This window comes from Giraffa tippelskirchi, chromosome 4 (genome assembly GCF_054371585.1).
Source record: "Giraffa tippelskirchi isolate mGirTip1 chromosome 4, T2T-mGirTip1v1.2.pri, whole genome shotgun sequence".
Taxonomy (NCBI): domain Eukaryota; kingdom Metazoa; phylum Chordata; class Mammalia; order Artiodactyla; family Giraffidae; genus Giraffa; species Giraffa tippelskirchi.
The window spans coordinates 54,107,017-54,134,718 of record NC_137278.1 but is presented as its reverse complement, the minus strand read 5'-3'; the positions used below and the strand labels follow the sequence as shown (position 1 = coordinate 54,134,718).

At 50.2% G+C, this 27,702-nt stretch overlaps 4 protein-coding genes across 11 annotated transcripts in view; 2 read left to right on the top strand and 2 right to left on the bottom strand.

Annotated features, from left to right (window-relative positions):
* Nucleotides 1-10,558, bottom strand: part of USP39 (ubiquitin specific peptidase 39) — a 38,756-nt gene extending 28,198 nt beyond the window's left edge. Inside the window, exons 1-5 of the mRNA XM_081596955.1 lie at nt 10,235-10,558; nt 5,865-5,934; nt 4,082-4,176; nt 2,555-2,691; nt 592-744 (exon numbers count right to left, since the gene is read on the bottom strand). Coding sequence (XP_081453081.1) covers nt 592-744; nt 2,555-2,691; nt 4,082-4,176; nt 5,865-5,934; nt 10,235-10,502 — 723 coding nt within the window. The 5' untranslated portion in view covers nt 10,503-10,558. The remainder of the gene's footprint in view (nt 1-591; nt 745-2,554; nt 2,692-4,081; nt 4,177-5,864; nt 5,935-10,234) is intronic.
* Nucleotides 68-27,524, bottom strand: RNF181 (ring finger protein 181). 4 transcript variants are annotated; one of them, XR_014083836.1, is made up of 6 exons: nt 27,396-27,524; nt 26,622-26,752; nt 26,330-26,439; nt 26,061-26,135; nt 25,659-25,784; nt 68-99 (listed from the first exon to the last, which is right to left on the bottom strand). XR_014083836.1 is itself a non-coding variant. In XM_081596983.1 (5 exons), the coding sequence occupies exons 1-5, from the start codon at nt 27,479-27,481 to the stop codon at nt 25,808-25,810; spliced, it is 423 nt and encodes a 140-aa protein (XP_081453109.1). In that variant the 5' UTR covers nt 27,482-27,524; the 3' UTR covers nt 25,646-25,807. The 4 variants fall into 4 exon arrangements, 2 of the variants coding, with proteins under 2 accessions (XP_081453109.1, XP_081453107.1); XR_014083837.1 differs by having other exon boundaries at nt 75-99; nt 25,659-25,828; XM_081596983.1 differs by lacking the exon at nt 68-99 and having other exon boundaries at nt 25,646-25,828.
* C4H2orf68 (chromosome 4 C2orf68 homolog) lies at nt 12,381-18,281 on the top strand. Of its 2 annotated transcripts, XM_081596978.1 has the most exons (4): nt 12,381-12,550; nt 12,634-12,752; nt 13,907-14,058; nt 14,424-18,281. In XM_081596978.1, the coding sequence occupies exons 1-4, from the start codon at nt 12,444-12,446 to the stop codon at nt 14,544-14,546; spliced, it is 501 nt and encodes a 166-aa protein (XP_081453104.1). In that variant the 5' UTR covers nt 12,381-12,443; the 3' UTR covers nt 14,547-18,281. The 2 variants fall into 2 exon arrangements, with proteins under 2 accessions (XP_081453104.1, XP_081453103.1); XM_081596977.1 differs by lacking the exons at nt 13,907-14,058; nt 14,424-18,281 and adding an exon at nt 12,839-13,220.
* On the top strand, nt 20,652-24,766 carry TMEM150A (transmembrane protein 150A). Of its 4 annotated transcripts, none has more exons than XM_081596970.1 (8): nt 20,652-20,731; nt 21,262-21,443; nt 21,877-21,924; nt 22,243-22,329; nt 22,965-23,032; nt 23,334-23,461; nt 23,582-23,759; nt 23,991-24,766. In XM_081596970.1, exons 2-8 carry the CDS (start codon nt 21,379-21,381, stop codon nt 24,230-24,232), a joined length of 816 nt encoding a protein of 271 aa, XP_081453096.1. In that variant the 5' UTR covers nt 20,652-20,731; nt 21,262-21,378; the 3' UTR covers nt 24,233-24,766. The 4 variants fall into 4 exon arrangements, with proteins under 4 accessions (XP_081453096.1, XP_081453092.1, XP_081453095.1 ...); XM_081596966.1 differs by having other exon boundaries at nt 21,877-22,066; XM_081596969.1 differs by lacking the exon at nt 20,652-20,731 and adding an exon at nt 20,866-21,095 and having other exon boundaries at nt 21,877-22,066.
* Nucleotides 27,525-27,702: the final 178 nt, after the last annotated feature.

Sequence of the window (27,702 nt, the reverse complement as noted above, 5' to 3'; positions counted from 1 at the left end):
AAGGAATAAAGCTCTCATGTTATATTTTCAGTATCTTTCTTCCCCACTCTCCACAATTTGTTTATAGTTTAATCTTTTTTTTTGAGTGAAGCAGAATTACTGTTAATTTTCTTATTTACACTTATCAATATTCTCTACAATGTACACTATTACTCATGTAATTTTTTTTAAAAGCAAAACTTAATTGCAAACAGGACAACTTTGGTTTTCTGCTTTTCCCATTTCAGGATTTACACACAGGGGTAGGACAGAGACACCTCAGAGCCAACACAATGAACATCTACACCATGGGAAAAAAAAGCATCACCTAGCATACGTGTCTCTTATTCGGTCCTGCAGGTCACGTGCAGATTCTACTCCTCATTCCCTATACACTCCAGAGGCTGAAACATGCCCACCATTTGGCAGCAGCCCTCAAGAAGACACAGGAGTGTTCTGCTTCGTGCAGAAAAAATAGGCCAGCAGAGTTCCCAGCAAAGAATCAGGATGTGAGGACCCCCAGACTCCACCAGAAAGCAGTCGTTTCCTGGCTGACCTTCAGTGTTCCCGGGTTGCCCCCTCCCGCACGGTTCCCATCCCATCCTACCCTACCTGAAGGACGGCGTTGGCGTAGTCATTGGCCTTTATGTTATTCAGGCCCACAATACCTGGCAGGTAAGTGGTGCCGTCATATGCCCGGGACAACTTGGCTTGCTTGTCCAAGTTAGCGATCTGCTGCTTTGTGAAAGTGGGCTTCAACACATACTGCAAAACAAAAGAAAATTTCAAGTTGTTTTAGGACAATCTACAGAGCTGACAAGACATATTTGCAACAGCAATTTCTGCCAAAAGCAAAAAATACTTTGCCATGAACAGCCACCCAAAGGGCTCCCAACAGTAGGTCAAAGGACAGAGGTGACATGGAATGGGCCCACTGCACACTGCTCATCTATAAACAGGTGATTATCAAAAACCCAAAATCACTGAGTCCCAGGCCTTCCCTCAGAGAGCATGTCTGGCCAACCCCATAACAACAGTGAGAAACTGTAGGATACTCAAGTCTGCAGATGGCAGGAGTCTGAGTCCCAGGTAGGAGCTCACGCAGGGTCAGCATGTGGGCCAGTACATGAGCAGGAATGTCATTCCCCCTCTCTGTGGAGGCCTGAGATGCTGTGACTCCCTGTGACTGGAGGGGCAGGATCAGACCCTTTCCAGTCCTAGAGCTACGAGGGTCATTAGGTCACAGTCTGGTCAGAGGGCGCCACTAACTCACTTTGTTTCTGTTTTATGTTTTGGTTTTTTGGCCGCAAGGCATGTGGGATCCCAGCTCCCAGACCAGGGATCCAACCTGCACCCTCTGCATTGGAAGGCACAGTTTTAACCACTGGACCACCAGAGAAGTCACCACTGACTCACTTTGAAAGCTTGAATTAAAAAAAAAAAAGCTTGAATTCCTTTCAGTTTCTCCCTCTGTGCATAACTACTTAAAACTTCAATTTTAACAGGACTATGAAACTTATGGAAGTGGAGTAAGTAGTGTTTCAAACACTCTGAACACCAAGCTTTCCTTAAATAGAGCATTCCACTCTACTGAACATGCAGCCACTTGCTGAAAAGGAAAACGATAATCAACAGTTCCAACAGTAATCAAAGCCCAAGAGGACTTTCCAGGCTCCCCACTTAAGTACAGGGACTTCTAGCATAAGGCACAAATCGGAGCCTGCAGGTGGAACATGTTGGCCATTTTGGCTACATCAAGTCAAAAGGAGCAGTGCGTGCGTGCTAAGTCACTTCATTTGTGTCCAACTCTTTGTGACTCTATGGACTATAGCCCACCAGGCTCCTCTGTCCATGGGGATTCTCCAGGCAAGAATACTGGAATGGGTTGCTATGCCCTTCTCCATGGGATCTTCCCCACCCAGGGATCAAACCCATGTCTCTTAGTCTTCTGCATAGGCAGGCAGGTTCTTTACCACTAGGGCCACCTGGGAAGTCCACAAGGAGCTGCGAGCTGGTATAAATCTCTGTCCTACACCTGGCTACACCAGGCTCAATTCACATCACTACACCAAAATGTGAAAGGGTAATTTATTTCACAAAAATGCTTTCACCCCAATTAGAAAGGAGCCCTATTTCTTCAGTCCTAACTAAAAACAGAAACGACATCTAGGCTGCAGACCATGGGCCACGACTACAAATTGTGGGGCTTCCCAGGTGGCTCAGTGGTCAAGAATCTGCCTGCCAGTGCAGAAGAAGTAGGATTGAGCCCTGGGTCAGGAAGATCCCCTGGAGGAGGAAATAGCAACCCACTCCAGTATTCCTGCCTGGAAAACCCCATGGACAGAGGAGCCTGGTGGGCTACAGTCCATGGGGTCCCAGAGAGTCAGATACAACCACGCGACTGAGCACACATGACCTCTTTCTTCAGTTTCCCTGGTTCCTCCCAAAGAGAAAGGAGATTCTCCAAGTCCAAAGGACTGAGACTCTTTCCTGACCCTGAGTGGGGCAGACCCCCAGGAGCCCTGGGGTAGCTCCCAAGAGAACTAGTTCCAAACCAACCCTCTTGGACACGCACCGTGATATCCTCTAGTGAGGAATCGATGATCTCATAGTTGTCAGGGAGGCAGTAAAACTTGAGGGTGTGGAGGTTAAGGAAGACATGGTGACTAAACTGGACACTGTGAATGTAGGCGTGAGACTTCAAACCCCGGCCTGCAGGAAGGAGGAAAGGCTGTGAGAGAAGCACAAACTCCAGAAGCATACAGATCATGTGTAATTTTCCCTTCTTCATTTTGTACCAGAACATGTTAATATCAGCAAAAACAAAGTACTACACCATTCATGAAAATTCATCTCCACATGAACTCCTCTCATCATACAAGTTAGCAAGAAAGAATAGCACTTTATTCTCTAGATAGCATAAAACATAGGGGGACTAATTTCATATACACGAATATGGAAAACGTGTGGGTATCTGTGAGTATGTGCATACATACATATGTGTATGTATATATGTATGTATACAAGCTAGTTTCATGTGCTATCAGAAACTAGGAATATGCATGTATATGTTATAAATAACACATGTACATACACATATGTATGTATCTCCATCATCACTTAGTCCTAATTTTTCAGCTGCCCACATTCAGGACAATCCCATATCTATGTAACCTCTGTTCATGTTACCACTCCTTTCTAGAATATTTCACTCTTCACCCATTCAAACTCTGTATCCTGCATACAGAGAACAAGTTCCTCCTCCACCTCCTTCTTGAACTTGACACAAACATTCCAGCTAACCGTGATCTTTGCATATTTTAACTCCTATTGTCCTTATTTATTTACACTCAGTGCCACATGGGCCAGCAGTAATCTTTATGGTTTTAAGAGAGTTTGCTGATTGTTTTATGTGTTACCCTTGACTATTTATAAGATCCTTATAAGAGCAAGGAATGTACTTTACATTTCTTCTAAATCCTCCACTATACTGTGCAAATAGCACTAGCTTGGTCTGAATAAACTGATGTAGTTAATTTTCAGAAAAGGACAGAATGAAAAAGTCCTTACAGTAAAAGGATTCTCAGAAAAAGACACTGAGTATGGAAAAATATCAGAGATTCAAAAACCCAGAGCCGGTCAGCGCCCGGGGCCAGCCAATCCCAGAGCTCTCTTCCACGGTCAGTTCACAGGCCAAACAACCAAACAGAAAAGTTAAATAAACAGCAGCAGGGCCAGAGGCAGTGGGGCTGGAGACAGCAGGGCTTCAGTGGCCTCGCCTGTCTTCATTCACTGGTGACAACCAGCATTAGGCAGAGAAAGCCACCACCTTAAAAAAATAATAATAAAACTAGAGCTTCTGAGATTTCTCACACAGTCTCACACGTGGTGAGTTCTTTCTCCCTTTCACATGTATTCAGATTCTGACAGATAAAGAACCTCCTATGGATTTTCTAAGAGTATTCCAATTTCCTGGGAACAAAGGTAAGGTTTATTAGACATGACTCTTAACAGCAACTTACTCTCTTAAAAACAACAACAACAACAAAAACCCACAGACCTGTAGCTAGTGCTGAAAACACAATGCAAAATATTTATTTACCTTGAAAGTACTTGCCACACACCAGACAAGCATATGCATTGATGTGCGAGAGGGAGATGGAACACAATTTCTCAAAGTCAAAGTCCAGCACACTCCTAAGAGGATGAAAACAAAACAGAAACAGGTAATGGTGACGGTTGCCCAGGCGAGCACCTGAGTAAAGCAGCACTGTTGGCTCCATGCTCCCCAGCGTCATGCAGCATCCTTCCAAGAACAGATCAACAATCACATGCAAATTGTGGGGAACGTTAACTCTTCCTTACTTAGACATTTGGGCTTTCCTGGTGGCTCAGCTGGTAAAGAATCTGCTTGCAGTGCAGGAGAGCCGGGTTCAGTCCCTGGGTTGGGAAGATTCCCTGGAGAAGGGAATGGCTACCCACTCCAATATTCTTGCCTGGAGAATTCCATGGACAGAGAAGCTAGTGGGCTACAGTCCATGGGGTCGCAAAGAGTCAGACACAACTGAGCAACTAACACCTTCACCTAGACATTTAATATAGCGCCCCAACCCACCAACCCCCAAAGTAGTGCAAAGGTATCTCTACTAATGACCCTCTTCAAGTATCCACAACCAGTTGAGCATCTCCCATTACTTTCTCTGGAGGAAAAGCCACAGGACTAAAGTAACAAGGCGCCAACATTCCAAAGTAAAAGACATAAAATGAAGGACATAAAAAGAGTGAATAACCCCTTTCATAAAAGAAAATTTAATTTTTGTCCATTAAAAAAAGTCAGAAGCCTGAAGAATTTTAGGGGAATACCTACAAAAAGATCTATCTGTTCAAGTACAAAGTCATGGTGAGTACCAGGCAAGTTAAGTGATTAAAAAAAAGTTACCTCTACTAAATCCACAGGTGGCAAGGGTTTTCCTTCTCAAGCATTAACTCTAATAAACCGTTAATGGTCCCTGAAAAGCTGCACTGCCCACTAAAGGGGCCACTAGCCACACATAGCTATTGATGTAAAATAATTAAAATAAAATTTAAAATTCAGTTCCTCAAGCCACATTTCAAGTGCTCAACAGCCACAAGTGGTTTGTGCCTACCACAGTCGACAATTCCACTGTTGCCAAGAGCAATTCCAATGTTGCAAAAATGTCTAGTAGTCAAGGCTACACTAGAGCATAAGTGAAAAAACCATCCTATAATGCATCTGGGACCAAAGACTGCATTGGGATGAGATGACCACCTCTGCTTTGGGACATGTCTTTGTCTGTTTTTCCTTTGCTGAATCCCAGGCACCAAGAGCAGTACCTAGCACATCATGCATGTGCGTGCTCAGTGGTGTCTGACTCTGCGACCCCATGGACTGTAGCCCACCAGGTTCCTCTGTCGGCGGGATTTCCCAGGCAAGAATATTGGAGTGGGTTGCCATTTCCTCCTCCAGGGGATCTTCCTAATCCAGGGATTGAACCAAGTCTCCTGCATCTCCTGCACTGGCAGGCAGATTCTTTACCTACTGAGCCACCTGGGAAGCTCCAGCACATACTGAGTGCTCAATAAAAATTTAAATTGGCGACTGCCATTGATACCACATATCCTTTTATTTCCTCATACAAATTCAAAACGAGCTGAAAGCTCTTTCTGCATGTGCCACCCTAAAACAATATGCCCTCTGACACTTTAAACTAAGGGGAAAGATTAAAAACCTGGCAAGAAGCACAGTCTTCTGGGCAGAAAGCTTTAGAAGAGATAAAGTTTCTGAACATATCATACAATACAAAGAACTTTCTACAAAGATTCCATTGTATGTGTGCTGTCCCAGGCATCCCTGTGCTACCGACCTGTTAATAGTATCCAGGTACGGGCAGTGGCGGCTCCTCCGGTCCTCAGAATCCACACGGCCATTCTTTGCTGAAAGGAAAATCATCAAAAGCTCTGAAAATGGGAAACCCATATTCAGGGTCAACTACCAGTACAAACAAACACAAAAATGGGAAAAACTAATCAGGACGAGTTCTGTTACAAACAGCCTGAAAACACCCCAAAATGCCCACTTTAACAGGAAGTGAAAGTGTTAGTTGCTCAGTCGTGTCCAACTCTTTGCGACCTCATGGACTATAGCCCTCTGTCCATGGGATTCTCCAGGCAAGAATACTGGAGTGGGTAGCCATTCCCTTCTCCAGGGGATCTTCCCAACCCAGGGATCGAAGCCAGGTCTTTTGCGTTGTAGGCGGACTCTTTACAATCCGAGCCACCAGGCTACAAACTGAGACAATATACTTGAGATGCATAAAACCAACAAAGAAACTGCTTGCAATTACATAAAGAAATCTGGTGAAGTTTTAAAAAAAGACAACCCAATAGAAAATGAGGAAGACAGCCCCCAAATATATGAAAAGATGCTCAACCTCACCAATAATCAAGAAAATGCAAATTTCCTTGCACAATAATATACCACTTCACACCTACCAGAGATGATAAAACAAAATCAAGCAATTCCAAGTGTTGGCAAATATGAGGAGCAATGAGAAGGCTCATAGACTGCTGGTGGGAATGTAAACTAATAGTACAGCTAGACTGAAGCTGAAAATACACAGACCCTCTGACCCAGCAATCTCTCTTCTATTTATACCTGTATGAGAAGGCAATGGCACCCCACTCCAGTACTCTTGCCTGGAAAATCCCATGGATGGAGGAGCCTGGTGGGCTGCAGTCCATGGAGTCGCTGGGAGTCCAATAAAACTGAGCGACTTCACTTTCACTTTTTACTTTCATGCATTGGAGAAGGAAATGGCAACCCACTCCAGTGTTCTTGCCTGGAGAATCCCAGGGACGGGGGAGCCTGGTGGGCTTCCGTCTGTGGGGTCGCACAGAGTCGGACACGACTGAAGCAACTTAGCAGCAGCAGCAGCTACCCTAGAGAACTTTTGCACAGGTGCATCAAGAATATTTTACTAAAAAATATTTATTTATAGCTACAATATTTGAAAGAGATCCAACTGGAAACAACCGAAATGCCTACCACATACCAAAAATGGGAGAAATTAGGTTTGATCCCTGGGTGGGGAAGAGAGGAAATGGCAACCCACTCCAGGATTCTTGCCTGGAAAACTCCATGAACAGAGGAGCCTGGTAGGCTACAGTCCACGGGGTCACAAAGAGTTGGACAGGACTGAGCATACACACAGGTATCATCAATAGAACACTTTGTTGCCATGAACATCTACCCAAATGAACCTCAACAATATGACTAGTTAAAAAAAAAAAGGGCAAAACAGAAGACTATATATAGTATGATTTCATTTATAATAAATACAAAATAAAATATAATTCTACTTAGGGATATATATGAGGTAAAACTACAATTTACCTCATATATACATGAGGTAAATATATATAAACTATAGAAGTTTAGTTTATACATATAGTTTATAGTTTTACACATATATAAACTATAAAACAATAAAAGTAGAAACAGAAAAACTTCAGAACAGTGATTACCCCAGCAAGCAAGGAAGGCAGATGCAACTGGGAAGGGGCCTGTTGGATCTTCTAAGGTACCAGCTTAAACCTCAACATTCAAAAAACTAATATCATGCCATCCAGTCCCATCACTTCATGGCAAATATATGGGGGGAAAGTGTAAACGGTGGCAAATTTTAGTTTCTTGGGTTCCAAAAATCACTGTGGAAGGTGACTGCAGCATGAAATTAAAAGATGCTTGCTCCTGGAAAAAAGCTATGACAAACCTAGACAGCATATTAAAAAGGAGAGACATCACCTTGCCAACAAATGCTTGTACAGTCAAAGCTATGGTTGTTCCAGTAGTTATGTACAGATGTGAGAGTTGGACCATAAAGAAGGCTGAGCGCAGAAGAATTGATGCTTTCGAATTGTGGTGCTAGAGAAGACTCTTGAGAGTCCCTTGAGAGCTGGGAGACCAAACCAGTCAACCTTAAAGGAAATCAACCCTGAATATTCATTGGAAGGACTGATGCTAAAGCTCCAATACTTTGACCACCTGATGCAAAGAGCCGACTCATTGGAAAAGACCCTAATGTTGGGAAAGATTGAGGGCAGGAGGAGAAAGGGGAAACAGAGAATGAGATGGTTGGATGGCATCACCGACTCAATGGACACGAGTTTGAGCAAGCTCCGGGAGATGGTGAAGGACAAGGAAGCCTGGTGTGCAGCAGTCCATGGGGTTGCAAGGAGTCGGACACGAATGAGCAACTGAACAACAACAAGGTACTAGTTAAGCACCACTTCTGAAGCTGAACAGTGTCAGGAGGCAACTCTGCATTGCTCTCTTCTGTTTCTGCATATACTGTGACCAGAGGTAACAACTGCCTCCAGACTATCTCGCCAAAGATATTTGTATAGTGAAGTTTGTACAGCCTTGGAAGACAGAGATCGTGTGTTCTTACAGGGCAAAGGCGAGGCAAGCTCAAGGCCCATTATAGAAGATTCGGGTTCTCTAAGCTGAGAGCTGTTGTCTTGTGCACCCACTCCCTGTGTGTATGGATTCTCATCATGTTGCACTACAGGAACTGACTCAGGAAATGATGATAATGCTATATTCTGGCTACTGTTATTGCTGCAGAATGCTGTCTGAGGCCCAGTAGTTCGATGTCTTCCAACAGCATCCATGAAACTGTGGCAGGCTAACTTGGTAGTGTACAAATAGGGTCAGACCCTTCACAATCCTTGACAAGTGGTAGATTTAAGGCTATATATCCACACTCTTCTTTAAACTATACATGTGCATGACATTTAGTATCTTAGTACCTATGATCTATTTCACAATAAAAATAAAAGGAAAAAAAGAAATAAAGACAGTAACCACAATTGGTATCCTAGTATGTCCCAGAGAAAACAATCTCCTGACCAGAACTAAGCAAAATATCTAAGAAACAATTTCTCTTTCAGAGAAAGGGAAACCTGAGGCTGACAGAATATATAAGTAAAAGAAATCAAAGAATACCCTGAAATTATTAGATTATTCAAAGAACATTTATTAAGTACTTTTCATGAGCAAGGTGCAATCCTAGACCCCGTGCATAATGCAAAAATATGTCAAATGGAAAACCTTGAGCAAGAAATTTAAGAGTTAATATGAGTGTAATCTTTTACTTATTTATTTTATTTATTTGGATGTGCCAGGTCTTAGTTATGGCATGCAGGCTCTTCGATGTTCACCGCAACATGCAAACTCTTAGTTGTGGCATGTGGGATCTAGTGGCATGTAGTTCCCAGACCGGGGATCAAACCCAGGCCCCCTGCATTGGGAGGGTGGAGTCTTAGCCACTGGACCAGCAGAGAAGTCCCCAAGAATATAATCTTATACAGATAAACAGGCACAGAGACAGAATTATAAAGTCTTGGAGAATGAACAATTCCGGAACAAAGAACACTGCCCCTACAGTGTAGCCTAGTGATATGTTCACCTGCTAACTCACCAGAAAACAAGTATATAGGAAACATGTTCAAATCAGAAGTTCCAAGTTCAGATATGGAAAAGATTAACTGAGCTTAAACAGGAAAAGCTTCAGACCTGATGGAAACCTACTTAGCGACTGGTAAGATATCAACAAGTTGGAAAACAGTGTACACACTCCAGAGTACCAAGGCTGGGCCAAAAGATCTCCAGCAATTACCAGGAGAAGCAGAATGAGTCCAGCAGAAGGCAGAGGGTACAGTCACAGAAGGGACTGACAGGGCTCTCAAAGCTCATGGGTTCCAGGACTCCTTCCATCGACTTAAAGAGGGACAGACACATGAAACACACATCCCCAAGCCAGTGACTCAGTCTCAGAGGCCAGACTAGAATCCAAACCTCCTGGCAGCTACAACCCCAAGTGACAGGGCAGTGTAGTCCAAGTGCCCAGAGTTCAGGCTCTCCACTCTGAATGGTCTGATTTCAGGAATTACAGCAGGACTCATTTCTCAGGTGTTTTGTTAAAAACTCAAGGAGGTAACACCTGTAAAACAACGAGCCTGGCCCCGAAACTAGGCATCCGATAAAGGAAAGCTGCTGTTATTATTAATGTTGCTAGATACATTAGAGCTACAATTGCTAACACTAGTAAAGTCCTCATTAAAAAGCAGTCGAGTCGGATCACGTGTAAACTGTGACTTTCCCGGGGGGAGAGAAGGTTGGAGAGAGAAAAAGAAGAACGCTAGAGAGGAGCCCGAGCCCGGCCCCGCGCACCTCGCACCTCCCGCTCAGGTTCCGAGTCCTCGTCGGCCTCGCGCTCCCGCTTCACTCGCACCGCCGGGACCACCGGCGCCGGGGCCTCGCGCGCGCTCGCCGGCTCGACCTCCCGCTTCACGCGCACCGGGCTGCCCCGGGAGCTCGGCGCCTCGGGCTCCCGCTCCCGATCTCGTTCCCGTTTGACGCGAGCCGAGCTGCTCCGCGACTCGGACTCGCGCTTCCCGCGGGTGGAACCGCGAGACTCCCGCTTGGACCGGCTGGACATCGCCACTACCGGCCGAGTCGCCGGGCGCAGCCTCCAGACAAGACCGAGCGCGCGGCAAACAGCCAATCAGAAGCGGCGCTTTAATGGCACCCAAGGTTCTCTACGAGTCGCCGACAGGGACAAATCACGCCACAGAGAACTTCGGGGAAGTATTCTGCTTTTCGTGGCTTCTCTGCTGCTGCGAGCGCACCGGAGACCAGTAGGCGGACCTACTGCACGTTACCCTTTTCCGGTTTAAAGAGGCAAGAACCTTTTACTGACTACGGAATTTCTGGATAACAGAAGCTGTCATTGAACCCCCGGTGTCTTCAAGACACTTTGTGTCCCTAAAACAGAATTGGGAGGTCGTCTCCACAGTCTCCGCGCCTCAAAGATCGACACCTCAGAACCAGGCGACATTCCCAAGTCATACCCTTCTTGCAGCAACCTGGCGACTCTAATTCCACATTTATAAGAATCACAGAAAAATAAGAACGACGAGCAGAGAGAAACTAGAGAGTGACGCCAATAAAGCTGAAGCTTCAGGACCTGTGACTTTCATGACCACTTCCACAACCCTGAACTACTTTACAGTTCTACTCAGGTGTGATTGATATACAATAAAATGCGCGTTTAAAGTGTACATTTTGCTGAATATTGATGGAGGTATGTATACACTGAAACCACCACCACGATCAAGATAATGAACCTAGGGATTTCTCTGGTGATCCAGTGACTAAGATTCAGCTTTCAAAGCAGGGGGCCTGGGTTTGACCCCCTGATCAGGGAACTAGATCCCATATGCCGCAATTAAGATTCGGTGCAGCCAAATACATATATTTACTTATATATTTATATATTTAGATATATAAAATATAGTCACCATTCACTAAAAGTGTTTTCCTGCCCTGACCATTGATTTGCTTTCTGTTGCTACAGATCAGTGTCACTTTCTAGAGTTTTATATAAACGGAAGCACACAGCTAGTCCTCTTTTTAATCCCTGGCCTGTTTTGCTCCGCCTATTTGTTTTACGATTCACCCACCTTGTTGGGTATATAACAACTCACTTCTTTTGGTTGCTCAGCGGCATTCCACTGTGTGGATGTTCCAGTCTGTCCCTGTTCTACTCATGAACTCCTAGTTTTGTCTCTTTTTAAAGAGGATTCAAAAATGACACAGGCTCAGATGTCTGAAAGGCCCTGGGGCCACCCACAGGGAGAGTTAAGACACCGGTCCGGTGGGCGCCGAGATGAATCGGGCGGCGGGAAAGTACGTAGAACTCGGGCGTTGAGCGGGATGGGAGGGGTGTCCGCCGCTGGTGGTCCCTGGAGGGCCGGGGGCTGGGCTGCGCTGCCAGGGCGCCACTGTGTGCCCAGCCCGGGGACTCGCCTCCTCAGGATCTCTTTGGAGGTAGCTGCTGTCAGTGCCCCCACTTAAAAATGAGTAAACTGAGGCACGGCTGGGTTCAACAGTCGGCCTATGCCACTGCTGGTGATGGAGTGTCACACAGCCCAGCAGAAGAAAAAGGAAGGGAAGGATCCACAGCAAATTCTGAGTGGTGTGATGGGTGCTTTGTATTTTTCTGGACTTTCTGATATATCAGCAGTAAGCCTAAATCCTGTTTTCCTATTGATAATGTCACAAAAGGAAAACCCCGGCCAGGAAGAGGAAGTTGAGGGGGAGTATTTTCGTCAGCTCCGCCCCTCAGCCCCGCCCCTCAGCCCCGCCCCCTCCCTCCTCTCAGCCACGTCCCGGCGCTCCGCCGCTTCCCTCCGTCCCGCCCCGCCCCGCCGGCGCCTGGAACTCTGCGCGCAGAGAAGCTCGGCCCTGCCCTCCTTTTCCCGACCTGGGCTAGTGGCCGAAAGTCGAGCAAGGGGCGGTGCTGAGCTCTCGGGGCGGGAGGGTGGCGGTTGGGGGCCTTGAGGCAGGGACGGCGGCGGCTCCGCGCACAGGGGTTAAGATGGAAGCGGCGCCGGGTCCCGGGCCGGGACTCTGCTGCAAGCCTGGAGGGCGACTGGACATGAGCCACGGCTTCGTGCACCACATCCGACGGAACCAGCTCGCCCGGTACCGCCCCGCCCCGCGCCACCGCCGCCAGCCCCGGCCTGGCCTGGCCCGGCCGTCCTTGACTCCCGCTCGGCTCCCCGCAGGGACGACTACGACAAGAAGGTGAAGCAGGCGGCCAAGGAGAAGGCGAGGAGGCGGCACACGCCCGCGCCCACTCGACCCCGAAGGCCCGACCTGCAGGTGTATCTGCCGCGACACCGAGGTGAGGCCGCCCACCCGCCTGCTTCCTCGAGCCCGCGCGCTCTTTTGGCCCCGGCTCAGCCTCAGTGCACTCTTCTTTCTATATAGGAAAAAGCTACTTCTTAGCCCCCAAGGCTCAGTTCATCTCGTCCCTTCTCGGAACTTCTACCTCGATGGTCCCCAGTCGCCGCTCAGTGATTCTCCCCGTAGAACAGAGAGGGCTCAAGTTAAGCATCACTATTACCGGACAAACCTGGGAGTCGGCAAGAAGTTGTCTTTCGCTTCTTCTCCAGCACACTATTTTCGTATTCCCGTCACCTAACAGAAAAAAAGTTTGGCACTGCTCTAGGCGACAAGGACATACTTGTGGAATGAAGCCCAAACCAACTTTTTTCCCCAGCTTCATTTTGACCTAGAAATTACAGTAGATAACATATGATGCTAAATTTGTTGATCTTCCCTAAGAGTGCCTTTAGAGGTTGTATACATTTCATTCACTTAACTTTCAGAGGAACCCATAAGATGTAACTTGCCTGAGATCTCAGGGAAGTAAATGGCAGAGCCTGGATTTGAACCCGGGGAGAGCGAAGTCCACCTCTCTGCCACCTTCCAACACTGTAGACACATGTGCGTTGTGTACCTCCTGTGTGATGTGACTGTGCTGGTGGGAGGGCAGAGGTGCAAATGTGAATAAAATCCCTGATAGGCGGCACATTTCACACACACATTCTGGGCCCATGAGAAGACTGGTGCTTTTTTTTCCCCCTAAATTCAGACTTTTTTCTTTTTTTAATTTTATTTATTTATTTTTGGCTGTGCTGGGTCTTCGTTGCTGCCCACGGACTTTCTCTAGTTCCAGTGAGCAGGGGCTCCTCTCCACTTGCAGTGCTTTGGCTTTTTATTGCCGTAACTTCTCTTGTTTTGGGGCTCGGCCTCTAGAACACAGGCTCAGTAGTTGTGTTCTAGAGTGCGCAGGCTTAGTTGGCCTGAGGCATGTGGGATATTCCCAGACCAGGGATCGAACCTGTTGTCCCCTGCTTTGGCAGACAGATTCCCCACCACTGGATCACCAGAGAAGTCTGGGGTTTTCTTTACAGTCTGTTTTCCTGTATCATCTCTGGGCAAGGGTTCCAACAGCCTTTCTTTCTTCCCTCTCATTCTGGTTCATCCCTCCAGATGGCTCTACCCACCCAAGCAACCCAGACTGTGAGGAGTCCGGTGAAAGCAGCAGTAGTGGCAGCTCTGAGCCAGAGCCTTCTAGCCATCAGCTTTTCTGCTTGGAGTATGAGGCGGACAGCGGAGACATCACCTCAGTTATCGTGTATCAGGTACGCTTGGTGGAACAGCTGCAGCCTGAGGGTCGTGGGCCGTGGTGGAAATCACTGTGAGGCCCAGAGCCACTGTTTTCCTCAGGGACTGGTGGGAAGTATCTGTTCCACATGGGAGCACAGACTGCTGGGCAACGCTTTTGAGCACAAGCCACTCCCATCACACAGTGATTCTCAGCGGGCGATGGGAAGGGCACATGGCCCACAGTCGAGAATCACTATTAAGGGGACATCTGGGCAATGGCAGGCACTGGCAAGAAGTTGTGAGTCCCACAGAGATCTGTGAGAGTGTTGTCTAGGGACAGGGCAGGCCACCTTTCCAGAAGAGGCCGGGCCCTGAGCTTGCTGACTCTTCCTCCATGTAGGATGATGATCCAGGAAGGGTGAGCGAGGAGGTGTCAGCCCACACGCCTCTGGAGCCACTCATGCGAGAGGCCCTCAAGTTGCGCATCCAGGAGGAGATTGCAAAGCGCCAGAGCCGACACTGAACAGACTGGAGTCGCTGCCCAGGGAGCCATCCCTAGTTCGGGGGTGCCGGGACCAGTCTGAGCTGATCTCAAGACACCCCCGTACCCCCACCAAAGCTGCCACATCCACAGGAAAAGGGTGTCATAGGGACTGGGCTTGGCCATCTCCCTTGTAGCCATTTTTTCTTATATGTTGGCCCATTTGACCAGCCTAATATTCTGAAAATTTTTGAGAATTTTGTTTGGTTAGCTTGGTTTTGTGGAAGCAAAGACTCTGGGGAGAGTTGAGGTTTATGAAACCCTGTGCCAAAGTGCTGCTTTCTCACCAAGGTCATGTCCCCCAGGGCACCTGGCCGCTGCTGCTCCACCCAGCTCCTTGAGCCCTGTTTGCTATTTTATGGTTGCTTACTTCTGTGCCTTCTGCTCACTTCCATGTCTGCATTTCCTAGATCTTCTTTTCTGGCATTTCTTTGTTCCCTTCTTTCATTCATCTTTTTGTCTCCCAATGCATCAATCACAATCCCCCCCACCTCCTACCTTTAGCTGCTAAGGAATTTGGATGTGGGGGTTCTGGCCTCTGCGTTTCTGGCAAGCTCTCCCAGTAATTCTGATACCAGTCAAGGGAGACCTTCTTTGATGCCTACTTGCAAGCATGTCTCCCTCCCCTTACATGGCTTTTGCAGGTTTCTCCCATGCTCCATCACTTTGCCCAGTCTCGAAAGATGATGCCAGAACTCAACTATGAGGTTTTCTTGTCGCAAAACCTGCTGGGCTAGGACTACGTAATTCCACCTTCCCACCTGATCCCTAGCTGTGAACAGACAGACCATCTGTGCTCAGGCTAAAGGAGAACCATCAAAACAAGCCAGAAATTGTGTTTCCAAATGTGATTTAACAGTCTTGAATGTACGTACAAAGGCAAATTCAACATGAGCAATTATTGCCTGTTTAGAGCCCTAGGGCGCAGACGGTAAAGAATCTGCCTGCAATGCAGGAGACCCAGATTCAATTCCCTGGGTCAGGAAGATCCCCTGGAGAAGGGAATGGCAACCCACTCCAGTGTTCTTGCCTGGAGAATTCCACGGACAGAGGAGCCTGGCGGGTTACAGTCCATGGGGTCATAAAAGAGTCAGATACGACTTAGCAACTAACAGTTTCTCTTTCACTTGGAGCCCTAGTAGGGAAAAGGAGGGGAGCCTGAAAAGTATCCTGGAGGGAGCTAAGCAAGCCTCTTTCATCTTCCCTTCCCCTGCTCTCTTTTTCTCGTCCTACCTCCCAAGAGTATATAAAACTCCTAAGAGACCCGAATACTAAAGATCCCGAGAATATCACTGCTTTCACTGAAGTGAACATTCTTCCTAATGAGAGTTGGACTAAGGTCTGAGAAATCCACCAGCTGTCCTGTACAAGATGGTTCCAAGCTCTGTGGTTCTCCAGCAAATGGGCCTAACCTCCGTGACTTGAAGTATGGGATTTAAGTGAGCCCATGAGCACTGGGACTTCTTCAGACCAACACTCCCCCTGCCCCAGAGGTTTCACCTCAGGGTCTCAAGATCAGTCTGACCGGTCCCTCTCAGCAACTTTTCTCATAAAGGACATCTAAGGGCACTTTTGCTTTGTGCCCTATACAGCCCTGAAAATCTACCAGCTCACAAATGGGGCAAGGCAGCTACTTCAACTACATCGTTAAAATGCAGCAAGTCACAGCTCACTGGGAAGGTGAGTGAGGTGGATAAATTAGAAGGGCCTGGTTGTGAAGGCAGACAAGGACCAGCATGATCCTGACTCCCAGAGCTGGCCCAAAGTCAAATGCCTTAAATTTGCCAGTCCTGGGCTCAGTTCTCTTTCAGTGGAGCAAGTCTGCCCTCATTCCGCCAGGCTGGAAGTGCCTTTTGACTCTTAAGGTTAACTACCCTCCAGAGCCACCCAGGTCGAGGAGACTGCGCCATACTCTGTCCCCTGTCTTCCTGCAGCTCAGAGCACCAGGCATTTTAGTCTTGTAGCTCTTCAGCTGATCTTCTGAGTTGGACATAGGATTTCACCGAAACTCTTAGTCTTCCTAGTCTGGAAATACTTTTTGGGTTGTCTTCTCATAGCTGGATGGCCTGTTTTCCTGGATTTATTATAGAATTTGGAAAAAAGTCCATGGGGGCTTGACCCCTGAGAGGTTAGCCTCCAGCCCTGTTTTGTGAGACTCCTGTACCAATTCTGTCCTTTTGTGTGTTGATCGTGTAATCCTCACATTCTCAGGTAAGAGACTGATGGGAACATCTCATGTGTAAACTTGTTGTTGAGGCGCTTTGCTAATTGAGTGCATATAAAATATCTTCACCCAAGAAAGCATTCTAATTCTTAGGTAGTTTATGCTGCACAACTATAGGAAGCACTAAGCCTGGTACTTAAATGAGAGGTTGTCCTTCAGGGCAGGCCTAGTGGTGTTGATGCTGCCATGGCTCCAGTTGTGTTCGAAATGCTTCTCTACTGACAGCTCTCAGCCCATTGACAGCCTTAGTGCTCCGCTCATTGCTTCTCACCCCTCACTGCAGTCCAAGAACGTGTCATACTCTCCAGTATATTTGCTGGACTTGCCTTCTGATGTCTTTTCAGCTATTTTCAGTTGTCAGTGCCTTGCCCTCAAGGAGCAGGTTCCAGGGCATTTCCCAGAGGCCCTAGAGCTGTCTCAAAGAGGACTGTCCCTGCTGTTTCGTACATTGGCTACAGCATTATACTAGCTTTCTGGCAGATTGCTTCAGGATCAGCACTTATTTGACTAGATATAGTCTCAGCCGCCTGGGAAAAAAAAAGTCTGGGAGCATAATAAGCATATTTCACATTCATTCAAAATGAAGCGTTCTTCATTTACTGAAGCTAAGCCTTGGATGTTAAGGCACTGTGTGTCCTGGGCCACAGTGGGTGATGTTACTAATAGAAGGAAGCTGGGTTTGCAGGGGTTTGGGGCTGTGCAAGAGTAAACACTAACACTTGAGTTCCAGCCAGCTGGCAAAGATGAATGTCTTTGAAGAATGTAATACAAGATGGGAAAAGGAGAACGTAAAGCTTTTTGTCCCGAATGAGAGTAGGAAACCAGCCAGTAGGACCAGCATGGGCAATAAAAAATGCTTCTCTCTCTGGACAAGCCTCTGAAAAGGGACATTCCATCTCCACTGGTCCACTCCCAGGGGCACTGCCATGCAGAGATTAGCCCACAAAACTGGAAGAAACCGTTTGTAGTGGTGGGTATACAGCTTACTGTGCGTGTGGCACCATCTGTTGGTGGTAAGGTAGGGCCCCCAACTGGTTCGCAAACGTAAATGCAGCCTTTTGCAGACAGAAGAGTAAGGACAGGTGGTTTTCCTACCTCTGAGCCTTCTTTGGGGAGGAGCATCATGGAATGTTGACAGTTATCTGAAACATTTTAAGTTCCCTCATTGAATTCCTATCCTGTCCCTGAGGAATCATATGACCAAGAAACCACAGGCACCCACCACAGATTTCCCCAGGAAGTGAAGTGATGCCAGAAGGGAAGAGAGTGAATGGCCCCTCTGCCTTCCCAGGGCCACCAGAATGAGGAACTGGTTGCACTGGTTGTATAACGTATCAGATGCCATACTTTCTTCTGTTTTCTCATTTCCAATGTTCCTGCTGTATGAATGAATGAAATGACATGTTGCAAATTTATTTGAAAATCCTGGAAGGAAGGTACTTTGCAAATACAGTATTCTTTTTAACCAATAAACGTACTATTTTTATAAGCACTGTTTTTTGCCAAGAGTTGTGAAATCACTTGTGTACATAGGGAAGTGAAGACTACGTGCTGCCCTGAAGTCATTCAGCATAGAATCAGCACTGAAAATCTCATCTCTTGTTCTGCCTGACTATTTTAAGGACTGTCCTGGTTGGAGCATAACAAGTAGATTCACATGGCATTGGAGCTGGAAGGGCCTTTTAAAGACATCTGGTCCTACTTTCTACTGATACACAACTCATTCCTATCAGCATCCCTTGAAGAGCCCTTCTGTCTTGGGCTGATTCTCTGTTCTAGGGACTACTCAGATTGTGTATTAAGTCAAAATCTGCCTCCTTGTCAAGGCTCTGGAGTGCTTGCCTTACCCCCACTTTAGGATAGAACAGCCAGTTTAGAACCTGAGTAGTCCTCCCAGGCCTTCCCCACAATCATGGCTAAAAAGGAACGCAAACACAACTCAACAGGAGATAGTAAGTGCTGATTAAAAATCGCCAAGCTTCCAAAGAGGTAGGAACTGCTGAGGGCTCACAGCACTATTGGGCAGATGAGAAAAAGTGCCTGCTCCCAGGGGAACACCCTGGGCAAGAAGATGGTGATCTCGATAAATTAGACAGAGGCACTCCTTTGTCCTGGGGCACAAAGCCTGGCCAGCAGAAGGCGGACTGGTTTTATACCTCCCTGGTTCTTCAGCCAGGTGTTCTTGTACAGGGTCGCTCTGCACCGCGATACTTCTTTTAACTACTTAGCCTGATGCAGTTTGGAAGAGGGTCCTCCAACAGGTTTCCTGGTTCCATTTTTACCTTCCACTAGGTTCAGAAAGGTTTCTCCTTCCTCAAGCCATTGTCTAGTTAGTGTATCTACTCCATTTCCCCCACAGTCCAAGGCCATTTCTGACTATTACCTTTGCCTCACCAGTCCTGCTGAATTTAAGCTCCCCGGTACCTGGCAGCCTGGGCACAATGCTCCCTTCAGTAAATATCTGTGGGCCCGGGTGTTGCCTCACAGGGATTTCAATGCTGGGCTGCCAGTTTAAGTACTTTCCTGCCCTTTTAATCATGAAAACAAGGTCCAGGAAGGCACCCTTGGCCTTAAAGTGTGGATGGAATGTCACCTGCCCTATCAGTAAACAAAGGATGTGGCTATCAAGGCAGTAGCCGCTGTAGCCACCCCCAACTGCACCTTGAGGGGATTCAAGGTGGAGAAAAGCAGGCTATTGGCTCCAGATATTTGAGGTGCATATCAAAGGAATGCTTTCAATGAGCTCAGACTCTTGTATCTTCCTTTACAAAGAAAAACACTAAATTCATTATGTCTGGTTACTGGTCTTTAATTAACAGTAAAGCTTTTGATATTCCAACTACCTGCTTTTTGTAAAAAACTCCTTTATATCCTGACTTCTCCCTTGCCTCTTTGGAGCAGTCCCACAGAGCTATCTGAGAGGCTGCCCCCCGGGTTGGAATCCTTAGAAAGTTTGCCAAATAAAACACAATTCTCAATTTTGGGGTTGTGCTTTTTTTTTTTCTTCCAGTCAACATAAGGTTTGGTGAAGCTGTTGGGTAATTTATCCTCACACTATCCTGTTTGCTTTTTCCCAGACTGCTTTGGGTCTCCAGCCTTCGTCTCCTCTTTTCCCTCCCAACCCCTGGCCATGGGGGTGTCCTTAGAATGGATATTGTTTCAAGCCAGTGCTCAGCAGTGAGGAAGCATGTTTTGTACGCTGACTTCTGGACGGTACTCTGTGTACTTGTACCCTTGAAAATAAAATGTATCTGATGAAAGTAGCTCTCCTCCAGACTTTGCTGAGTCCGAGTAAAGCAGAAGCCAAATGCAGGGCGCTAGAATTTCTTTAAGGAACAGCCAGGGCTTTGTACTCTGCTCTGCAGACCGGCCTCGCCTTGGACAGAGGCAGGCACCGGGCACCACACTGAGGGAGGCTGTCCGAAGTCCCCGTCGGCCAGTCCAGGTTGCAAAATGTGCCCGGCGGCGGCGAAGGAAAGCATCCTTCAGCCACGTGTGCAGTGACAATCACAGGTGCAACTGGAATGAGGTGCAGACCCCAGAGCTTCCCGCCTCCCGAAGCTTCCACCACAGGAGCAGGGAAGACGGGGTTATCCTTTCGGTATCTCCGCATCAGATCCTCCTCGGCTGGGGTCCCACGCCACCGCCCACAGAGCCCAGGTTCCCCCCAAGTCGGGGCACCGCCCACCGTTCCAGCATGACGCGTGCGCGGGGACTCGGGAACTGTAGTTCCCGGCTCGGTGTGCGGCGCCGGGGCGGGGGCGGTGCGGACTCCAAGTCCCGGCGGGCGGCGCGGCTCGGCCCGGGGCACTGGGGGCGGAGTCGCCCGGCCCTTTAAACCATTCAGGGTCGCTCCGAGGGCCGCAGCCGGGGACGGCGCCACGCGGGGGCCGAGCAGGACGCGGCGGCCGAGCAGGACGCGGCGGCGGGGCGCTCCGGGGAGGTGCGTACGGGGCCCCTTCCTCCCCTAGACCTCCAGAGATCACCTGCGAAGGTGCAGGTGCTGGGGGCTGCGGGCCGTGGGCTGCGGGCGCCCAGGCGGGCGGACGGGGGACCGGGATGGGCTTACCGCGTGAACCCGCCCCTTCCCCGCGGCGCCGGCGCTCGGGTAGCTGCCTGCGCCTCGGTGCCTCTCCGCCCAGCCCCGGACCCCCTCGCAGGCTTTTCTTGGCGTGACCCGCTCCGGACTGTCCTGACTCCAGCCCCTCTTCCAGCCCGGGACTCTCAGGCCAGGGAGGGTGGCTCCCTTTCCAGAGCTGAGGGCCCCGCGGCATCTGAACATCTGGCTGGAACGCGGAGGACCCCCGGTGAATGCCCGGAGGGTGTCCACGTTGTGGTGGGGGCTCAGCCCCAAGCGTGGGCGCTCAGAGCCGCAGAGGGAGCCCTGGGTCTGGTGCTGACCACCTTTCTCTCCCCCGCACCGGCTTTGGCCAGTCACTAGACCCTGGACTTTGACCTGTCTCTCTCCACCAGGCCCGGGCAGCTGATGGTTTTGACGAAGCATCTTAAGGTAGCCGGCCCACCCCCTGTTCTCCCGCTACCTCTTGTCCTCCCCCCCCCTCATCACCACCACCCTGGCTTCCCTCCCTCATGACCGCCTGGATCCTCCTTCCTGTCAGCCTGTCAGCGTTCTCCATCACTGGCCTATGGACTGTGTGAGTACGGAGGGGGATGGGGGGAAGGCAACCAGGGGACAAAATGTGAGGAGGAACAGGGCCCAGCCAGGACCCAACAGGAGCCTGATGGCACACAGAAAGCCCCCTTGTCCTGTGGCAGGCTCCAGGGCTGTACCCAGGGTCACTCCGGCTGTCTCCAGACCCTGGCCTGGTGCCTGGGCCCACAGCCCTTTGGGACAAGCTGGCACCACTGCTGTCCAGCAGTGTGGCGCGGACAGACACACTTCTAGCCAGGGCAACTTCCAGAGGTCCTCTAGTTTGGGACCAAGCTGTGGGTTCTAGAGTAGTGTCAGGCTGCAGGGCCACCCCAACTCAAGTCCCCAGAAAGGAGAGTGAGACTGAATGAAGGAAAAGAGTCAGTGGGGGAAGGCTGGGCGCGTCGTGGGGCGGGGTGACAGTTGTGCTCCCGCAGGTATGCCATGGCCGTGATGAACCACCACGTGTGCCCCGTGGAGAACTGGTATGGCGCACTCTGCAGACAGCCTCACTCTAAAGCTCCCTTCATCTCTGTTCCCTCTTGGGCCGGGGCTGCCTCGAGCCAGATGGAGACACTGGGCCTCACTGCTCTTCTCTGACACTGGCAGCGCCTGCCCCCTCCCCAGGCATGGCTTTGTGCCCACCTACCTGCTTCCCACCATCATTTGCCCCTTTGGCTTCTGTCTCGGGGGGTCCTGGGAAGTGGACTCTTCTGCCCCTGCCAAGGGAGGTCTGGGAGGGTGTCTCCAAGAGACCTGAGGGAACCCCTTCCCTCCAGGCTATGCTCTGTCCTACCTGCCAGGTCTTACAACGAATCCTGCTCTCCTGACCCCACGGAGCAAGGGGGCCCCAAGACCTGCTGCACCCTGGATGACATCCCCCTCATCAGGTGAGGCCTAGAAACCTGGCAGGTCACGGAGACCCAAGGCCCAGCTAGACTCCCAACCAAGTGCCTCAAGCCAAGGCATGTCCCTGGGTCCCAGAAATAATAATTCCATTAAGAGCACATATGACAATACTGCTTACCAATTACGATGAGCCAGGCCCTGCACTGAATCCTTTACATGCCTAAGGTCATTTCATCTTCCCAGCATTGAGACAGCTATGTTTTCACGACTTTATAGGCAAGGAAACTGAGACTGCGCTATGTCATCCATCCAGGTCCCTCAGCTAGTGAGTGGAGGCACCTAAGTTTAGGTTCCAGCTCTCTGCCCAGCCTAAGCCCTGGCATAAGAGAAGTCAGACCCACTGTGGACCTTGACAGTCTCAGGGATCCCAGGGAGCCTTGGGGTCCACTAGACAATCCTAGACTCTCCCAACTCCAGCAAACACCCAGCACTCTGCCTTAGGGGGAGGTGTGGTCAGCCTGGGGCCACTTGTTTATAAGGGACACTGGCCTTTATCCATCAGGGTCTGGCCTGCAAAGGAACAGGTGCAGATAAGGCTAGAGAGAGCAAGTGGGCCAGGAGGGGGGCTTTCCTGTGCTTCTGCCCCTCTCACTCTGTCCCCACCCCCTCCTCTCAGCAAGTGTGGCTCGTACCCCCCTGAGAGCTGCCTCTTCAGCCTCATTGGCAACCTGGGTGCTTTCATGGGTGAGTTGTGCCCTCGGCGCCCCACCACCACCCCACCCAGTCCAGCCTACCCTCACCTCCACTCCCCAGGAAGCCCTGGCTTTGTGTAGCCCACCGCACCAAGGGCTAAGGCCAGCAGGGCAACTTCACTTCCATTCCATGAAGGCCCAAGGCTGACTCCCACACAGCCACCCTGGTATAGCACACCCCCTGCCTGTCCATTCCCTTCCAGCCCTCAGAGCATCTGGGGAAAGCTAGCTGGGCTGGGTCGGAGCCAGAGAAGGCGCCAGAGCTGGCCCCCCCCTGTGCTCTCCTCCCCCAGTGGCCCTGATCTGCCTTCTGCGCTATGGGCAGCTCCTGGAGCAGAGCCGTCATTCCTGGGTCAACACCACGACGCTCATCACAGGCTGCACCAATGCTGCGAGTCTAGTGGTGGTGGGCAACTTCCAGGTACTCCCGCCTGTTGGCCTTTCAGCTTCCCCTAGAGGGACAGCAAGGGGGGCGGGGGTGGGTGTTGGGGATGAAGGGGTAGAGGGGAGGGGCTGATCTGTGCTCGCTCTCCGGGCCCAGGTGGACCACGCTAAGTCTCTGCACTATGTCGGAACCGGTGTGGCCTTCACTGCCGGCCTGCTCTTCGTTTGCCTGCACTGTGCCCTCTCCTACCACGGGGCCACGGCCCCCCAGGACCTGGCCGTGGCCTACCTGCGGATTGTGCTGGCAACCATCGCCTTTGTCACTCTGATCCTCAGTATCCTTCCAGGATGGGGTAGCCAGGAACTCCTCCTGTAGCCCAGGCCCTCTACCACCCAGAATGCTGGGAGGGCGGGGGGAACAGACACCCCTGCCCAGTCTGGTCTTCTGCCCCTTACTCCTGGGAGGTGAGACCTGGTCCTCTGCCCCAGCCTGTATCCAGGAAGGCAGGAAGGGTGTCACCAGGCTCCCGCACCTCCTCCCAGACGTTTCCTTAGCCCCCTCCCAGGTGGGGTCTTCTTCATCCACGAGAGCTCTCAGCTGCAGCATGGGGCAGCCCTGTGTGAGTGGGTGTTCGTCATTGACATCCTCATCTTCTACGGCACCTTCAGCTACGAGTTTGGGGCGGTCTCCTCGGACACACTGGTGGCCGCGCTGCAGCCCACCCCTGGTCGGGGCTGCAAGTCCTCTGGGAGCAGCAGCACCTCCACCCACCTCAACTGTAGCCCTGAGAGCGTCGCCATGATCTGAGGTCTGGGGAGGGTGGCTGGCCCAGCCTCCGCAGCTCCCCGTATCTCCTTTGCATTTCTTTTGTACCAAAAAAATCCAATTTTGGGAGAAGTATTCTGTTGGGACACAGGCTGCCTTGCTCCTGGAGGAGGGGCCGTCCCACACCTGTGCCATAGAGGAGCGGGCCTCTTGGCAGGCTGCCCAAGCCACACACAGCCTGCTCCCCACACTGCAGTGTTGTCTTTAGGTTTTAAAGGTCACGTCATTCACCCAGCCAGCCCTTCAGGTGCCTTCTACTCCCTCAGTGCCAAGGCTAGACCACTGGGGTTTCCTGCTGCAGGAATTGGGGGCTGGGAACAGCGAGAGGGCTACCAGTCTCGGGGGTGGGGGTGAGCACTCCTTAGTCTATGAGAAGGCCCCCTATGGGCCCACTGAGCTGCACTGGGATTCTTCACTCTGCCCCTTTCTTTAGGGCAAATAACACAGTAGAACCATGTGGGTATTTTAGTACTTTTTTTTTTATATAAATATCTATTAAAAGAATTCTAATTTGCATGTTTGTAGTCTGTCCTGAAGAATGGAAGAGGGCCTTATGCAGAACAGCTTCCCCTGGACAAAGGATGGGAGAAAGCCCCTGCCCACAAGGAGGGTTCTGAGTGCCCATCGAGAGCAGAGCTGCCAAGAACAAAGGATGCCAAGTGCTATCCAAGTACCCCTGAAGGGCTTGAAGCCCTTTCTGGGCCTCTGAAGAGCTGACCTGATTATTTCACACTTCTACCCTGCTCAGGGGCTTCCCTAGTGGCTCAGATGGTAAAGAATCTGCCTGCAATGCAGGAGACCCTAGTTCGATCCCCGGGCTGGAAAGATCCCCTGGAGAAGGGAATGGCTACCCACTCCAGTATTGCCTAGAGAATTCATGGATAGAGGAGCCTGGTGGGCTATAGTCCATGGGGTCGCAGAGTCAGATAAGACTGAGCAACTGACACTTTCATTTTTTTTCACCCTGCTCAATTGTCTGGCTTGAAGACTGATTCCATACTAAGGGATATGATGAAGGACAGGGTACAGAGAACAACTTGAAAATGTTAGAAGCAATCTGCAATGAAGCTAAAGAAAGCCCTGGGGACTCAAACACTGACTAAAGATTGCAGTGGGGAGGAAGAAACGTGGGCTAGGTTTTGGTTACCATTTTTAAGTCACTACCAGGTGCCCGGCCTGACACATTTTGTTTTCAACCACAGACAGGTAGGCCCAGGCTGCGGCTGGTCTGGTAGCCAGGGTCTTGACCTGGGCCCTATTACCCTTGGGCCAGCAAGCTTGGTAGGGAGGGATACCCAGCCTGGGACCTTCCACAGTTCAGGACCCCATCCCAGTAGAGACCCAATGGAGGGTACAGAGCCCCTGCCCAGGCCTGAGAGCAATGCAGCAGCAGGATGAGTGAAGAAACCTTTAATGAGAACTCGAGATGCAAGAGGAACATGTTGTGGAGGACCAGTGTCCAGCCCTAGCCGCCTCATGTGTACATGGCTCCATGGAGGTTCTCGAGGCGGTGCTTCTGCTGCTGCTTGCGAGCCTGAAGCAAAGAGTGCACACTGGTCAGGGGCCATCCCCAAAGGCCTGTGGGTGAAGGGACAGGGCAGCCATCGTGGAGCTGGCTCACTGTTTTCAGGCCCCTAGCATTTGGCAGGAACATTGCCAAGGCCCTTGCCCCTCACTACAGTCACTGGGAAGGTGGCCACAGTCATGGACTGTGAGCCTACTCGGGCCTCCTAAGGTGGGGAATGACAGCATCAGGAACAGGGACTCAGGGAGCCCTGTGACCACCCCCTCCACTTGCCCAGCCCCCTACCTTATCTCGCTTGTGCTCCTCATAAGTGTCATCATCAGTGGGCAGCTCATGGCGGCACAGAGGGCAGGAATTGGTCTGGGAAAAGCAGTGCAGTGTACCAGCCCGTCTGGTTTCCATAAGCTCAAAACAACCATCCCCAGCTCCCAATTCCCTACCCTTACCCCTCTCCCGTCTCTGATCCCACAACCCACCCCAAAGGTCCATCAACAGAAAGAGGCTTGAGGACTAGGCCCAAGGCAGGGTGAGGGCTGGGAGAAAGGAAACAGTACCTTGCTCAGCCAGGGTAGAATGCAGTTGGAATGGAAGAGGTGACGGCAAGGCATCTCAATGGCGGTCTCCTCCTCCTCAAATTCCAAAAGACACACGGGGCACTTGAGCTCTTGAGGAGGGAGTGCTAATCAGGAGAGCTGCCACAGGCCCTACCTCCCAGCTCCCACTCCTGAAGGACACACTTGCCCCAGCCTGACCTGGAAAACTGAAGGGCCAGACTGTAATCTGGCTTCCAGAGTTGGTCAATCTGGCAGACCTGCCCCAAAGAATTAGTGGAAAGAGTGTTCTCACCAGCCTGAGAGCCCCTGATGACTGTCCTGGGAAGGTTCTCAACTGCAGTTTTGGCAGCGGGTGGAGGCAGGTGGTGATCCCAATCTACTACCAACCCCAAGTCTTCAAAGTCCATCCTATTGAAAAGGGACCTGGGAAGAAGGATGCAAGGTCAGAACCAAAGAATCTTTGCCCCCACAATCCACTAAACATTAACAGACAAATACTCTGCCCGACTAGTCATACTAATAGCTACCCCTCAGCAGTGCTCACTAGATAAAAAGCACAGTGGGAAATGGCTTACAGCAGCTATCAGACAACCCCAGGCCATCAGACAACCCCAAGCATGCAGGCTGTTTATTCCAGTTTTACACAAGAGACAACTTAGAGAAATTACTCGGGCCACTCAGGACTGACCTGGTAAAGCCAGATTCCAAGTGGCAATGTGGCTTCCGTGCTTGAAGTGCCTAACGGATATACCTACTCACAGTCACATGGCCTCTACCCTGCCCCCATGACCCGCCTACTTCAGTACCTCCTAAAGTCCACTGCCCTCCAGTCCGGACACCCCCTCTTCCACACTCCAGATCGCTTTTCCCAGAATTCCCTTGTCCTAGTCCGTCCACGGACGACCCAAATTATCGACTTCCCCTCGAATCTCACTGCGACATTAACTCTGCAGATTATTTATCCGTTTTATCCAGAAACTGCTGCCCCAGATAATCCGCGTTCTCCAGCCAGTCTCAGCCCAGACACCTGCTGTGTGGGCCCTACCTCCCAGCCCCGCACACCCACCTTGCAAGCTCCAGCAGCATGTTTGTTCGGGGATCCCGTTCGCGATCCAATGGCTCGCAGTCGTGTTCATCGAAATAGGACGCCATGGCAGCTGGGCTGTCTGACACAGCCCTCAGACCCGGCCGGACCTCAGTCTCGCGGCGCTGGCCAATAAACTAGCGAGTTGAGGGAGGGCGACCAATCAGAGTTCCCCGAAAGGCGGGCACAGTGGCTCTTGATCGCCACATAGGAAGAGGAAGTATTCATTTTGTCTCATTGGCTCGAATAAGTCAGGTGACCAAGGGCTAAAGCCAATGGCAGGGACCGA